Genomic DNA, 13290 nt, shown 5'->3' with positions numbered 1-13290 from the left:
ATATATATATATATATATATAAGTTTTATCTTCCTCGAGTATACCACTTAATCAGTTTACCATATCCAATACACCACCAATGTATATATTTTTTATAACTTAGGTGGTAAGCATGTAAAAAACAACATTAAAGTCCAGCTATGTGATATATTTCAGAAGCTTAAATCAAACTGGAGATATTATGAAAACGAATTAAATTTATTAAGGAAACCTGAACCAATCTATAGTTTCTTGGTTAGTCAAGATCAAGCATAGGATTATAATCCATGATTCTAACTATCCTTTCGAACTTTAACAAAGAAAACCAATCAATCAAATGAACCAAGACTTCCATCAGATGGTGAAAATAAGAGCAGCTATGAAAACAAGCAAATCTCACAAATCCTCTGGTTAAAACAGAACAAGAAATCCATTCTTAATCCATGTCAGTTAAGCAAAAGTTAGAGGAATGAAGTTCCTCGCCATTAAATCAATAATAGAAAACAAAACTTTTTTGAACAAAAGTGCTCCATAGATCAACGGAAGAAGGGAGAGGGAGAAGAGAGCCTTACTCTCAAATAATCGGAGAGAGGGGAGAAGGATCTTTGCTCTCGAACAATCGAAAAAAGGGAGAAAGAAGAGTGTAGACTTTAGGAGAGAGTGAGGGAGGTGACGAGCGAGAGTTTGGGCTAAGTAGGGAGCCAAGCGAATCAGGAAGAAAGGTGAATCATACGCGGGGGTTGCGACCATAAGGGCTTGGTTAAAGGGGTATTTATTTATGGATCCCTTAGTTAAAATTGACGTTCCAGACGCTCTCGAGTAGTCCATTTTGGGGTCGTCTGGATGAATTTGTTGACGATTAGGCCAATTTTTGTCTGATTTTCATGCGACGCGGTGAATGAGATCCTTTGGTCTAATCGAAGTCGTTCGATGCCAACCGACCTTCGCCTAAGCGACAACCAAAATATGGTAGAACATTCTAGACAACATGCCCCTCAACATGCACTCAAGGATCTCAAATTTGTGTCATGAGAGCTTTCATTTTATTTAAATTTAATTTTGATTTTGATTAATGGATTGTATGTAAATTTTGATGTGAATGTGTGTGGTCTAAGTGTATGTTGTTTTTTTTTTTTAAGAAAAGTTAAAATCTCCAAGTTCAAAGGTCTCCTTAGGGCCTTATCAATCTTTTTGGGAAATCATCTTGAGTTTCAATGTGTTGCTCTCAATCGACTCAGCTAAGAAATGAGGATTTAAGACCATACACATGAGACTACAAGGAGTCAAGAAGTGTTTTGAATCTCTGAGTAGTGTGAGTCTCGATATTCGTCCTATAGGAGAGTCAGTAGGGAAGTCCTATTACTAGAACTTAAGCTCTAGAAAAGGAAGCAGACCTCACCATAGAAGAGGTCAACATCTACAACGGATTCCTATCCTAAGGCTTTCTCTAGGAAAACAACAACCTAGCCCTAATAATCTCTAACACAATCCTGAGGTTAGCTAAGATAAGGAAATGCAAGGGAATAAGTGTATCACTTATGCAATGTTTGATGACATCTCCAGTTGCAAAGATGAATATCTATTTAAGCACGAGAGTGGCTCTTCTTCTTCTTCTCCAAAGTGTGAGAGGAAGCTCTCCCTATGTACGAGATGGCGATTTCTTCCCTTCTCCAAAGTCGAGTAGAAGCTCTCCTTTCAGAAGGAGACATTTATCTTGCTCTTGAAATCTTATCTAAGCTCTCTCACCCTCTTCAGGAGATTGGTGGTGGAAGGGGAAGAAAAGGATAATGAAAGTAAGTTTTTGGTGGAAGAAAATGAAGGGAAGAAGAAAAGATCTCGAAACAGCCTAGGGAAGCCTCTCATTGCTAGAAAATGGAAAGGCTTCATACGATTCCTCCTTATTTTCCTTGTTCCCTTCCATAAGTTGCCTGAAAACCATGAAAAAGTTTTTCATAACGATCCTCTCTATCTAGCATCTCAGGCATGATGTGTCGGGTCTTGAAAAAGAAAAGTGGGTCGGTCGCATACTATTAACCTCATTTTTTGTGAGGAAATATTTTTTCTCTATAGAAACCTAAGATCTAGCATTAGGGTTTCCTTGTGACCTTCTTAGATGCTAAAGATGGAACTCACCCATATAGAACTTCAAACCAATTCTACGTTCATTGAGGGTTTCATGAGGATAAACCCAAATCCTCAACTATTTGTTGAGATGATGAGGGTTGAAATTGGTAAAACCCCGAGTTGAATCCCTATAGATGGAGGATACCCTAGAAAACCCATGGAGCCTAGAGTCCTGGGAACTCCTGTGATGACCTACTGACCACTCCCAAGCCCCTGTTTGATTTAGAAGAAGCCCATTAAATGCAAGGCTAGTTCTAAGTTAGAGAAGAATTTACTCTTTTGTACCAAAACCCTAAACTGAAATAATAAAATTCTAACATCAAACATTTAAATCAAAATACAATTTAGCTGTCAATGTTAGGTTTGAGCCCACCTAATGCCTACACCAAACTTAAAGAAACCCTAAGAACAAATAACCACTTAAATGCACTAAATTCAACCCTAACTTTAAAATACTCAACACCCTTAAAGGAAATTAAAATTAAACATACTTAATACAAAATTAAAATAAATTAAAATTTTAAAACATCAAACCACCAAAGATTAGTCAACTTGAGTTCATACCAAAAACACTAAGATTATCAATTTGAACTTAGATCAAACCTATTCAGAACAAATGGAATAATAAATTAAATTGATTAGTATAATTAGTTAGATTAGTTAATTCTAAAGGGGTTAAATGGTAAGCCCAACCATCCAAATACAAGTTTACCATTCAAGGCCCAACTTAAGCCCAAGCCATGTAACTCTAAGAGGCAAACCCATGACTCACATGTCTCAAATAACCCTTCAAGACAGTACAACCAAAATAAGACTCAATTAAAAGTAATTTAAACACAAAACAAACAATAAAAGACAAACCATGCTCATTTAACTAGTGAGCCACTGAGTGTTTCCCTGGTTAAACCAAGCCAAATCAAACTCAAGAGGAGTCATGGATGACCAAAACTGAGTCAAGCCACCAAATCCAAGCCTTCTCTAATTCTATCAAGCCTTAGCCATGCCTCCTCCATCACCATTAGAGCTCACCATCGTCAAAACATCAAAAATAGAGAAAGCTTCCATCTCTCTACCGAAGCTCTTGAAATCGCTATGCTTATCTTTTGAGGAGCCACAAGAGATCCCCACACAACTTAGAACTTCCCTCCATGACATCCCATGGCTATAAATAACCCCAACCTAAAAGCTCTACACACACACTAACCTCCCCAATCTACCTCCCAAACCCCTAACTCCCATAGTCAAGAGCGACCCATCCCTACCATTTCCAAGCCTCCATATAGCCCCCATTGCTCTAATTCCTCCACAAAAAATCAAGGGACATTTACAGACCCTTCCAAACTCCTAATTATGCATTCCAAAAGCTTCATAGAGGCTCAATATTCCATCCTCAATCAAAATTAGACCTTCCCGCACCCCCTACAATAACCCTAGAATAGACTGTGGCCCCATTTGGTCCATCTCATTGCTAGGACCAATTTCAATCAAAATTGAAGTAGGAGGAAGCTTCGTGGCATCAAGGCAACTATTTTTTATCAACCCCAATCGAGGCTTCACCGCTTGGGACATGCTATGGGTTCAAAACTCTAAATTAAGCCTTATTTTGGTCTTTTATGAAGAAAATGAACAATGACTTCCCACTTAACTGTATAAATAAGTTTGCATCACTTAGATGAAGCTATAGGATCAAACCTCATGTAATTTGGTTGAGTGTGGAACGAGATCTTATGATTTAAGTGCCGACAATTCTTTGTTCTTTGTCCTGTAGGGACAATGAACATATACCATCTGTCTTCGTGTATTTGAAATGGAACCGGACGGACCACATGATCAAATAAAGATAGTGGATTGTCCACCTCAGCGCACACGTGGAAAGGGAAGCGAACAACAGAGCGTTGCATGAAGTTTCAGAGTGTATGAGGGATGACATGGCGCCGACGTGTTTAAGTAGGTAATTAGGATTTTTTGAATTAATTAAATAAAAAAATGATTATAAAGTTTAAAAATTCATAACTCAATAAATAAAAATAAAAATAAAAAAATTTCATTTAAACTCAGTGAACAAAAGGTAAAATAATAAAAATAAAAAATAAAATAATTAACTTATATTTAATTTTTAATTAATAAATACTTCAAAAAGTATTTTAATTATAAAAATTAAATATAAATAAGAAAAATATAAAATTTTCAGGGATTATTCCCTCTATCATTAGAGATTTTCAATGATTTTTTTTTTTAAAGTCAGAGGACCTCCCTAAACAAAAATGTTTAATTTCCTATCAAAATCATAATTTGTTTGAAAAATAATTATAAAAAATAAAATAAAAATTAGACAAATATTAATTAAAATAGAAATTAAAAATAAAATTAGGACAACAACTCTAAGCATTAAAATGATCATTTTCACCTCTGAAAATTTAAAAATGAAATTAAAACCTTAGGGGTAAGATAATAAATTATAAACATTGCATTCTGGCCAAAGTTGTTTCTTAAATATAAATTAAACAAAAAAATTAACTTAGAAAATCTTAGGATTACATCCTAATGAAAGCATTAAGAAATTTAATTTCATAATTATCCCCTTAATTATGAAATTACCTTAATAATTAAATCTTAAACTTAATTTAGGTCTAATCAAACTTAGACCAGACTTTAAAAAAAAATTAAAATTTAAATTAAGTTTAGTTAAACTTATACTTATCTTTAACTTGGGCCTAACCTAAATTAGACCTAACTCAACTCAAACTTTAATTTAGCTTGGGTCTAACCTGATCTAGACCAAACTTAACTCAAACTTTAATTAAGTTTGGGACTACCATAACTTAGACCTAACTCAACTAAAACTTTAATCTTAACACTGGTCTAACCCAACTTAAACTCGACTAACCAGATTTTAAGCTTCACCTAACTCAACCCAATTTTAATCTTAACTCAAGCCTGACTCACTTAGACTTGAATTAACTAAATCCTAAGCTTCACCTTAAACTTAACATAGGTCTAACCCGACTTAGAACTTACCCAAAAACCCAACTTTAAACTCAATATAAGTCTCAACCAAATGAACCAAAATCTAAGCTTAATTCAAGTTTAAATTAACTTAGACTTGACTTAACCAAATTTTAAACTTAACTCAGACCCGACTCAACTCAAAGTAAACTTAAACAAAACTGGTTAACCCGACCTAACCTAGGCTAACCCAAATCAAACTTAAGCAAACCTGGGTCAGCCCGGCCTAAATTAGGCTAATCCAAATCAAACTTAAGTAAAGCTGGGCTAACCCAATTTGAAAGAGTATTTTGATCAGTTGCTATTTGGAGCTCTTTCCCTTTATGTCATGAGCCGAGTGGTTATATTAGCAAGAAAATTTTGCTTAACTACATAAAATGATGATAGAATAAATTTTAGGTGGAGGTCTTGTATTGTGTCAGCCATATGGTAAAGGCTGAGCTAGTTTTCCCGACTGGGTTAATCTTGAGAAGTTCTCTATGTTGGTGACCAACTCTGAATTAGAGGAAGAGAAGGCCCACCAAGGTAATGGAAGTGGATGGGATGATATCAAATCTACGAATGTATAGAGTGACCATATCGTTTCCTATAAAAAGATTTTTTTTTTTCAGTTGAGCACTTTTATTAACCATTTTTTGTTAAGTTATAAACGAAAGAATTGAATGAGTATTTTGATCGGTTGCTCCTTGGAGTTCTTTCCTTCTCCCTTTTTTTTATGTACCTGAGTTGAGTTGTTATCATGGCAAGAGAAGTCTGCTTAATTGCATAAAATGAAGGTCAAATAATAGGTGAACTGAGATTGTGAATTTGTGATGTCAAGATGGCTTATAGGATCAAAATGCTATTTTATTGGGAGAGTATCGTAGAGTTGGGCAGTTAAATAGGATTGAAGAGAGCTCATGACTTAATTATTATGCTTTTGCCTAGCCCAAGTCTTATGATACCCTGTCTCAACCGTTTGGTTAAGTCATCTCCTTAGACGGGCCACACCTTACGCTTGACATATTAAGTAAACCTTGTCATAGTCTTCACGAGGGGAACTATCTAGAATCACTAATGGGGTTATTTGTGTTTCACCCATTGTGGATCTTATGGCAAGTGAGAAGGCAATCGAGCCACCAAAGCTTTGACCTATGTTATGGGGCAAGTGACATTAAAATTTTATGTTGCATGGGTGTTGTGGGTCGAATAGTTAAGTGAATCCTCCGCTCGGACGAAAAGCGTCATTGACAGATGGATTTTATCCATGCAAGTGAATGCACCATTAGTGAGTGAATTTGGCAGTTGAAGCTTTTTTGAACGAGTTTCCCGAGTGTCGACTGGGTTCAATCATCTTTTATGAGTGAACTCCATCCAATGTTTTCCGAATTTTGGTTGGACCTAAAAGCAAGCTTAAGATTAGTAGTTTTATCCTGAATGATAAAATTGATATTATTTTAAATTGTCGGGCTATAGTTATTTCAGTTACCTCCTCACCTTGTGGATAATCAAATTTAGCAGAAATTTCAAGAATGTAGAGAAGTGATTCTCCATCTTTCAGTCTGATAGAGTAAAAAAATATGAAAATTAAAGCAGCCATTATTTCTATGATTTCAGAGTTATATAACTTATGGGTAAAATATTTTATGGTTGTCTCCACTACATGAGCAAGTTATTTCTTTCCTCGTATGTGTGTTTAATTTGAAAGCTCTGGGAGTAACTCATTTTGCTAACGATGACTGACCCAATTCATGTATAATTAAGATTTTCTCATTGCTTTCCTGCATGTTTTCTGGTTGACTTTCTTCAATATGAGTTAACTTGTAGTAAATTTCTTTCCTTACATGTTGGTTATAGTATTGTACTATCCTCCTTTTTATCTCCTCTAACATGAGAGCCGAGTCGGCTCACTTTTTTTCCAACAAGTCAAACGTGTCTTCCAGTTCTTATTCTTTTCTTATTATGCAACCATATTTGCCTCATCGTGTGTAGAGTCTATGGCCACTCTTTGGTTGTGAGGGTTGAATTCGACCAGCAATACTGCTTCCATTATGTGTGACAACATAAATGATGTCTATTCAATCGCGTTGGAAGGGATCGTATAGATTGCCTATAAGACAGATGTTTGGAGCTCAACCCGATTTCCCTTTGACCTTCTTTCTTAACAAGTTTAATATGATTTTATTTGTAGCTTCGGCTTATCCATCCGTTTGTGGGCAATGGATGGATAAACTTCAAGTTAATTTTTTGGCTATGGCAAAAGTCTTTCACCTCTTGGTCGACGAACAACATTCTATTATTAATGATGATAACGAGTGAGTGACAGGTCATACCTACATATTATATCAGTCTAAATGAAATTTCAAATAACATTGGACGTTGATCCTATGGAGTCCATTCGCTTTAATCCATTTGAAGAATTAATCTACCATGAAAGAACTTTCCCTATCTGCATTACAGAGGAAACACTCCAAGAATATCGAGTCTCCATACAACAAATGGTCATAGGTTTAGGTGATAATTGATCTTAATTGCATCGAAGTGTAACCATAGGATCTGAAGGATTGGCCCCTTCTTCGGGCTTGATTGCATCGAAGTGTTAGGTTTAGGAGATCATTTGTCTTATGACTCAGTAAACCACTTGACTAGTGCCACATACTTACCATTATAACAATTAGCTTTGAGTTCGGTTCATCTGATTCAGCGTCTTGGTCCCCCGAAACTTCCTCTCGGTGACTCTACCCTTTGATATCCCTTATCTCATGGTTCGTCGAATCTCCTTTGAAATTCGTGCTAGCATAGTTTATGTGTACAAACATTGATAACATCATTCATATTTTAAAAGATGCTACCATTATTATCCTTACCATCCTCCAAATAAGAAAATCAATTCTTAATTCTTTACAAACTCATCTCCCTAAATCATCATAAAACACAAACTCATAGTCCACCACCTCAACATTTCATCAAAACATGCCCAAATTAAACCATTAAGAAAAAAATTACAAAAGAGGCTTCTACCCTACCCTTCAGAAATTATGCTGCAAAAATAGCTCTTCATGAGGAGAAGCAGGCCCAATCTCCTCCTCCAAACACCTCAAACTCCTCCCTTCTCCATTCTTCACCGCCTCCACATCTCCTTCCGACACCGACGACTTCCTCCTCTGCGAAGAAGTCACACTCGGAAACGTAATCCACGAGGGAGCTCTGTATTCAATCCTCTGGTCTTCCCCCTCCATCATCTCCGTCTCCGAGCACGACTGCGTCGAAGACCTCTGCGAGGCCTTCTTGTGCAGTCTGTTGCTTCCCAGCACCACCTCCGTCGGCAATATCGGCTGCTCATTGCACGGACTCCCCATTAACAGAGCCAAAGCTCTCTCCAACACTGTCGTCACCTTATCCATTGAAGGTCTATCCTTTCCTCTCATCCTCACACATTTACATGCAAAAATCGCAATTTTCTTCAGCGCCTCCTCTTCAGCTGGAGGTTTCAGAACTGGATCTAATATGGCTGTGATATTCTCAGATTTAATCAGCGGAACCGCCCATTCAACAATGTTACCTTCTTCAAATCTCATGTCGATCGCCTTTCGGCCGCTGAGAAGCTCAAGCAGAAGAACACCAAAGCTGTAAACATCAGATTTGGTCGTGAGGTAGTGAAGCCTGTAGTACTCAGGATCCAAGTAGCCCAGCGTTCCAGCAGGAAGCTCTGATAATGGACTTCTGCTATCTGTTGGACCGAGAAGGGACAGGCCGAAATCAGAGACACGAGCATTGTGTTCTTCGTCGATTAAAATATTTGAAGATTTGATGTCTCTGTGAATGACTGGAGGGCAGGCATAGCCATGCAGGTATTCGATTCCTCTTGCAGCTTGGACGGCAATGGTGACCCTTTTGACCCAATCTAATCTCTCCTTCAACCCCGGTTCGTTTCCATGGAGATGCTGATACAGAGAGCCGTGAGCCATGAACTCATAAACCAGAAGCATTTCACCTCCTTCCTCGCAGTAGCCCAGTAGGTTGAGCAAATGCGCGTGGTTCAGCCTCGAAAGCAGGTCGAGTTCGGTGTGAAATTCTTTGGAGTTTTTCTTCAGATCTGAAGCTCTTATAGCTCTCTTTACTGCAACAACAGTTCCATCTTTCAGAACTCCTTTGAACACGCAGGAAAAACTCCCCTTTCCAACCTGAGATTCTTCGCAGAATCCTCCCGTGGCCTTCTCCAATTCCTCAAAGGTGAACATCTGCGCGCGATGAATCTTCAGGTCCTCCAGGTCAGGCTGGATCTTCACCAGCTCCTTTTGGAATGAACAAGGTCGATTTTTTGAGGTCTTCAATTCATTAGCTCCACATTTACATCTCTGTAACTTATATCGAACGTAGAGGAAAGCCACCAAGGTAACAGAGCTCACCAACACGACTCCAAAGACCAGTTCTGAGATAAAAATTGGAATTTGAAGAGAAGACATGTTTGGGGATGTCGATCTCTTCTGCAAGCAGAATGAGGAGCATTCATTAGACACACAATGGGTGCAATTGAACTCACATCTTCTATCCAAAGTCGCATTACAGGAGCTTAAAAGATAAGTCTCCTCAGGGCAGCCATTGCTGCATGGCAAGCAGACTCTAGAGTTCACTGGTCTGCAGAACTTATTAGGCAAGCTCAGATGGGTGAACTCGAAGAATCCGGGGCCGCAAGGATTCGAATTGCAGATCCCCGGCGAGGCGGCCATTGGAATCGACCACGGACCACCTGTTCCCCAGCAGAGCGGAGCAAGAGAAGAATCCGCAAGCACACCACAAGTGAAATAATCCCCTGCAGCAATCTCATACAATTTGGTACTTTTTGGTGGCGGAACGCCGCTCTGAAGCCAAAATCCCCAGCAGAGAACCATGTGATCCACACTCTTAATCCCACAGGCATGAAATCTTCCACCGACGACCGAAAGCATTGGATCGACGGGCGCTAAATCCACATCTCCCTGCACTGCTAAGCTCCTGCCCCAACAGAAAACACGAGAATTCTCTAAAATCCCACAAACATGAAAACCGCCTGCTGAAATGGATCGATACCTCAGATTCTTTGGAGTTAGACTGATAATGTTGCTTCCTGTCTCATCTCCCCAGCAGAATGCAGTTCTGTTTCGAACAAGTAAGGCACAGTTGAACAAAGAACCAGCTGTTAGGGATGTAACTTCACCATCGAAGTTCAGAGAAGCAGTCATGTTATAGCCCCAGCAATCAATCAATGAACTGCTGCTTTGAAATCTTCTGTGCTGTTTTCGAACTCCACAGAGATGGTGATCGCCTGCACTGATTTCAGAGTAAGCGGCGCCTTCCTCCATTGGCTGAGGAACTCCCATCTGTACATAGAAGTTATTTCCCCAGCAATAGGGCTGGCTTGAATCCAACAGAAGCCCACAGACAAAGCTATCACCAGCTGTGAGGGAAAGCATGGGAAGCCTGGAGGGGGCACCATAGACAATTGAAGCATCAGTGCCGAAACAGCGAACAAGGTGAGAGCCATCAGGTACCAGAGCGCAAAAAACGGGGCCATTCTCTCCGTAGGAGACGGCAATGGAGGACATTGAACCGAGGGCGGAGATCCCTATAGTTAGAAATGCAGCTGAGAGCGAAAAGGCAAAAGCTTGAGTGAGTAATCTGTTTCTTATTGAGTCCATTGCGTGTACCGGGAGATTGAAATGATTTCCAAGATGAGATTTTTTTTCGGTTCTTCTCTCTTTTCTTCCTCTAGGTTAGCAAAGTTATCAAGAGTTGCAGGACAAATTCCATAACTTCGCGTTCAAATATTCTTTATCCGCGTGCTGAGACTACTGAAAGGAAGCAAAGATGAAGAGCCCATACCAGGAAGAAGGAAAAAGCTCATCCTTTTCTTCAAGCCACTCGCTCCCCAGCTGCAAAGAAGCCAGTTCTGAGCTGCAAAGGGCATGGCTCACAGAAGAACGGAGGAGAGAGAGAGAGAGAGATGGCCATTGAAGAGCATTAAATGGACTTCCTGGTTGTAGGTGAGGACTGTAAATGCGAAATAAATACGTGGTGCTTTATGCCTGGATCTCCTCACACTTCTCAATAAATTTGAATTTTTATAAATCAATTTTTCCTTTTTTTTATTGCCTTCGGTGGATTATTTTAAATGATAGTTTATCCCAAGAATTCTGTAGAGATTCAACTTATTCAACTGCCAATTTGTTTAATCATTAATCATTATTACATCTATCTTTATAACCGCGGTTCATGGAGGTTCATTTGACTCTCCAAGAAACCTACACTAATTTGTAAGCTAAGTTATTAAATACTTTGAGTATGTATATTTCAAATAAAAGTCCATTAACTCTCAACAAGTGTATATTCCAACATATTTTATTTGATGGTTTCAGCCAAATAAATTTATTTCTACCTTTTCATTTGTTTTTTTTTTTGTGGCATGTGAGTATTTTAAGAACTTAATGATCAATACCATCCTTAATAAATGTTTATCCATTATCATTAAGTTTTTATTGGTCTATTATACCATAATCAGTATTATCTAACCACCATCACTCGATCATTCTTATTTGATGAAATCCTCTATAACTTTTGGCATAGTCACAAGAGCCAAACAAATATTCAAATTTTTTTTAGTAGGGCTTCATTATCTACATAAAACGAGATAAAATTAAAGAAAATTTGAAGATTTAAAGAATTCTAAAGCATTCTCTGGAAAAAAAAAAATGTTGATGTCCACCATTGATAATTATTATTATCCAACACCTTATATTTAGCTATTATTACTCATTGGTCATTATTCAATAACAATTGTTCAACTATCGTATCTTGATCATCATCATCCTACTATCATCACCTTATCATTATTGTCTGCTCATTGTTATCATCTCCATAATTTTTACCACTATCTGATGATACCAAACAAGTACTTCTAATTTTGTAATCATATCTTATTTAATTATGGGGAGAGTAAATTTTGTAATCTCATGTACATAATTGAGTATTTTAATTGGGTCGTACATTATATTTTATTCTCTTTTTAAGATTTTCATATAGAAACTATATTCCATTTGGCTTGACCTTAGTAAACCATGATCCAAAGTGTTTCTACAATGCATTACAATAACTTAGAATCAATGCTAAAGCCAATTTGGATCATTGGATTTTAATTTAGATTTAATTAAGTTGGAGTATATATTTAAAATATTATTTAACAAATAGTCAAATAGTTTGATCAAACCTCTTTAATCCATAAGGAAGATTCAATAGGTATTAAATGTATTCTTTAATGGGTCTTAAGGCCGTGAGAGGTTTGATGTTGGCTATAAGAATGTGTAATATATAAGGCTTGAATAAGGTTCATCCCTTTAAAGGTATTGAACTTGAATCAACTTATGGTTTGATAAAAAAAGATTCAATGTCTATCGATGGTTAATACAGAGTGTCTGAAAGTCATGGATTTGGGCCTTAGGTTTTATATTTTTAGAAAATTTAAACTTAATCTTAGCATATTCCAAAAGAATTTGCAAGGGTTGAAAAGGGTTTTAAAAAAAAAATTTAAACGGTACCTTCTAGCCTATAAGGTCTAAGGGTCCAATTTTGGGAGCATTGAAAAGGGATTTATTATAAGGGCAAGGCACCACCTGAGCTAAACTAAGATCAATCAATTATATAAAGCCCAAAGGCTCTAAGTCACCTAAATGCTTTGTTTTGATGTTAATAACTCTAATAGCTTGCTTTGAATTAAATGAACCTAAATTTGTTGCTCTAAATTTATGTCTTCGGCTAAAGATAATGAGCTTATTTCAATACCAATAAATTTTATGAATACATCCTACACTAATATAGTTCAAGGCTTTCTAAATGTTATCATCTTGGCTAAGGATTTCTCAATTTTATTTCAAGGATTATAATAAGATTAGGATAAACATGGGTAGCACCTTGAGAAGGCTAAAACATCCTAGTTCAATATATATATAGCCTTTTAATATTTTTCTTAATAAGACAATATATATATATATATATATATATGTATCATATCATATCATATAGTTCTTGGGGAATAAAAAGATGCATTTCACTTTAAATGAGTTAATTGTGTTGATATGTTTAATGTTATGTTAAATATTTAAGTGATATATATTGAGGTATGGAGCTTGAAGTAGCACCCACATCGGAATTGATGCCCCAATGCCCCAA

General features: G+C 37.2%; 2 protein-coding genes across 2 annotated transcripts in view; both read right to left on the bottom strand.

Moving 5' to 3' along the window:
- Positions 1-3393, bottom strand: part of LOC110027441 (tetrapyrrole-binding protein, chloroplastic) — a 13180-nt gene extending 9787 nt beyond the window's left edge. The window contains exon 1 of the mRNA XM_020728886.1: positions 3321-3393. Within this exon, the coding sequence (XP_020584545.1) occupies positions 3321-3393 (73 nt within the window). The remainder of the gene's footprint in view (positions 1-3320) is intronic.
- Positions 3394-7942: 4549 nt separating this feature from the next.
- On the bottom strand, positions 7943-11176 carry LOC110027506 (serine/threonine-protein kinase-like protein CR4). Its single transcript, XM_020728972.1, has one exon. The coding sequence runs from the start codon at positions 10764-10766 to the stop codon at positions 8118-8120; it is 2649 nt and encodes an 882-aa protein (XP_020584631.1). The 5' UTR covers positions 10767-11176; the 3' UTR covers positions 7943-8117.
- Positions 11177-13290: the final 2114 nt, after the last annotated feature.

Source organism: Phalaenopsis equestris, unplaced genomic scaffold, assembly GCF_001263595.1.
Source record: "Phalaenopsis equestris unplaced genomic scaffold, ASM126359v1 Scaffold000428, whole genome shotgun sequence".
NCBI lineage: Eukaryota > Viridiplantae > Streptophyta > Magnoliopsida > Asparagales > Orchidaceae > Phalaenopsis > Phalaenopsis equestris.
The sequence above is the reverse complement of the archived record's forward strand: the minus strand, read 5'-3'. Positions and strand labels throughout refer to the sequence as shown.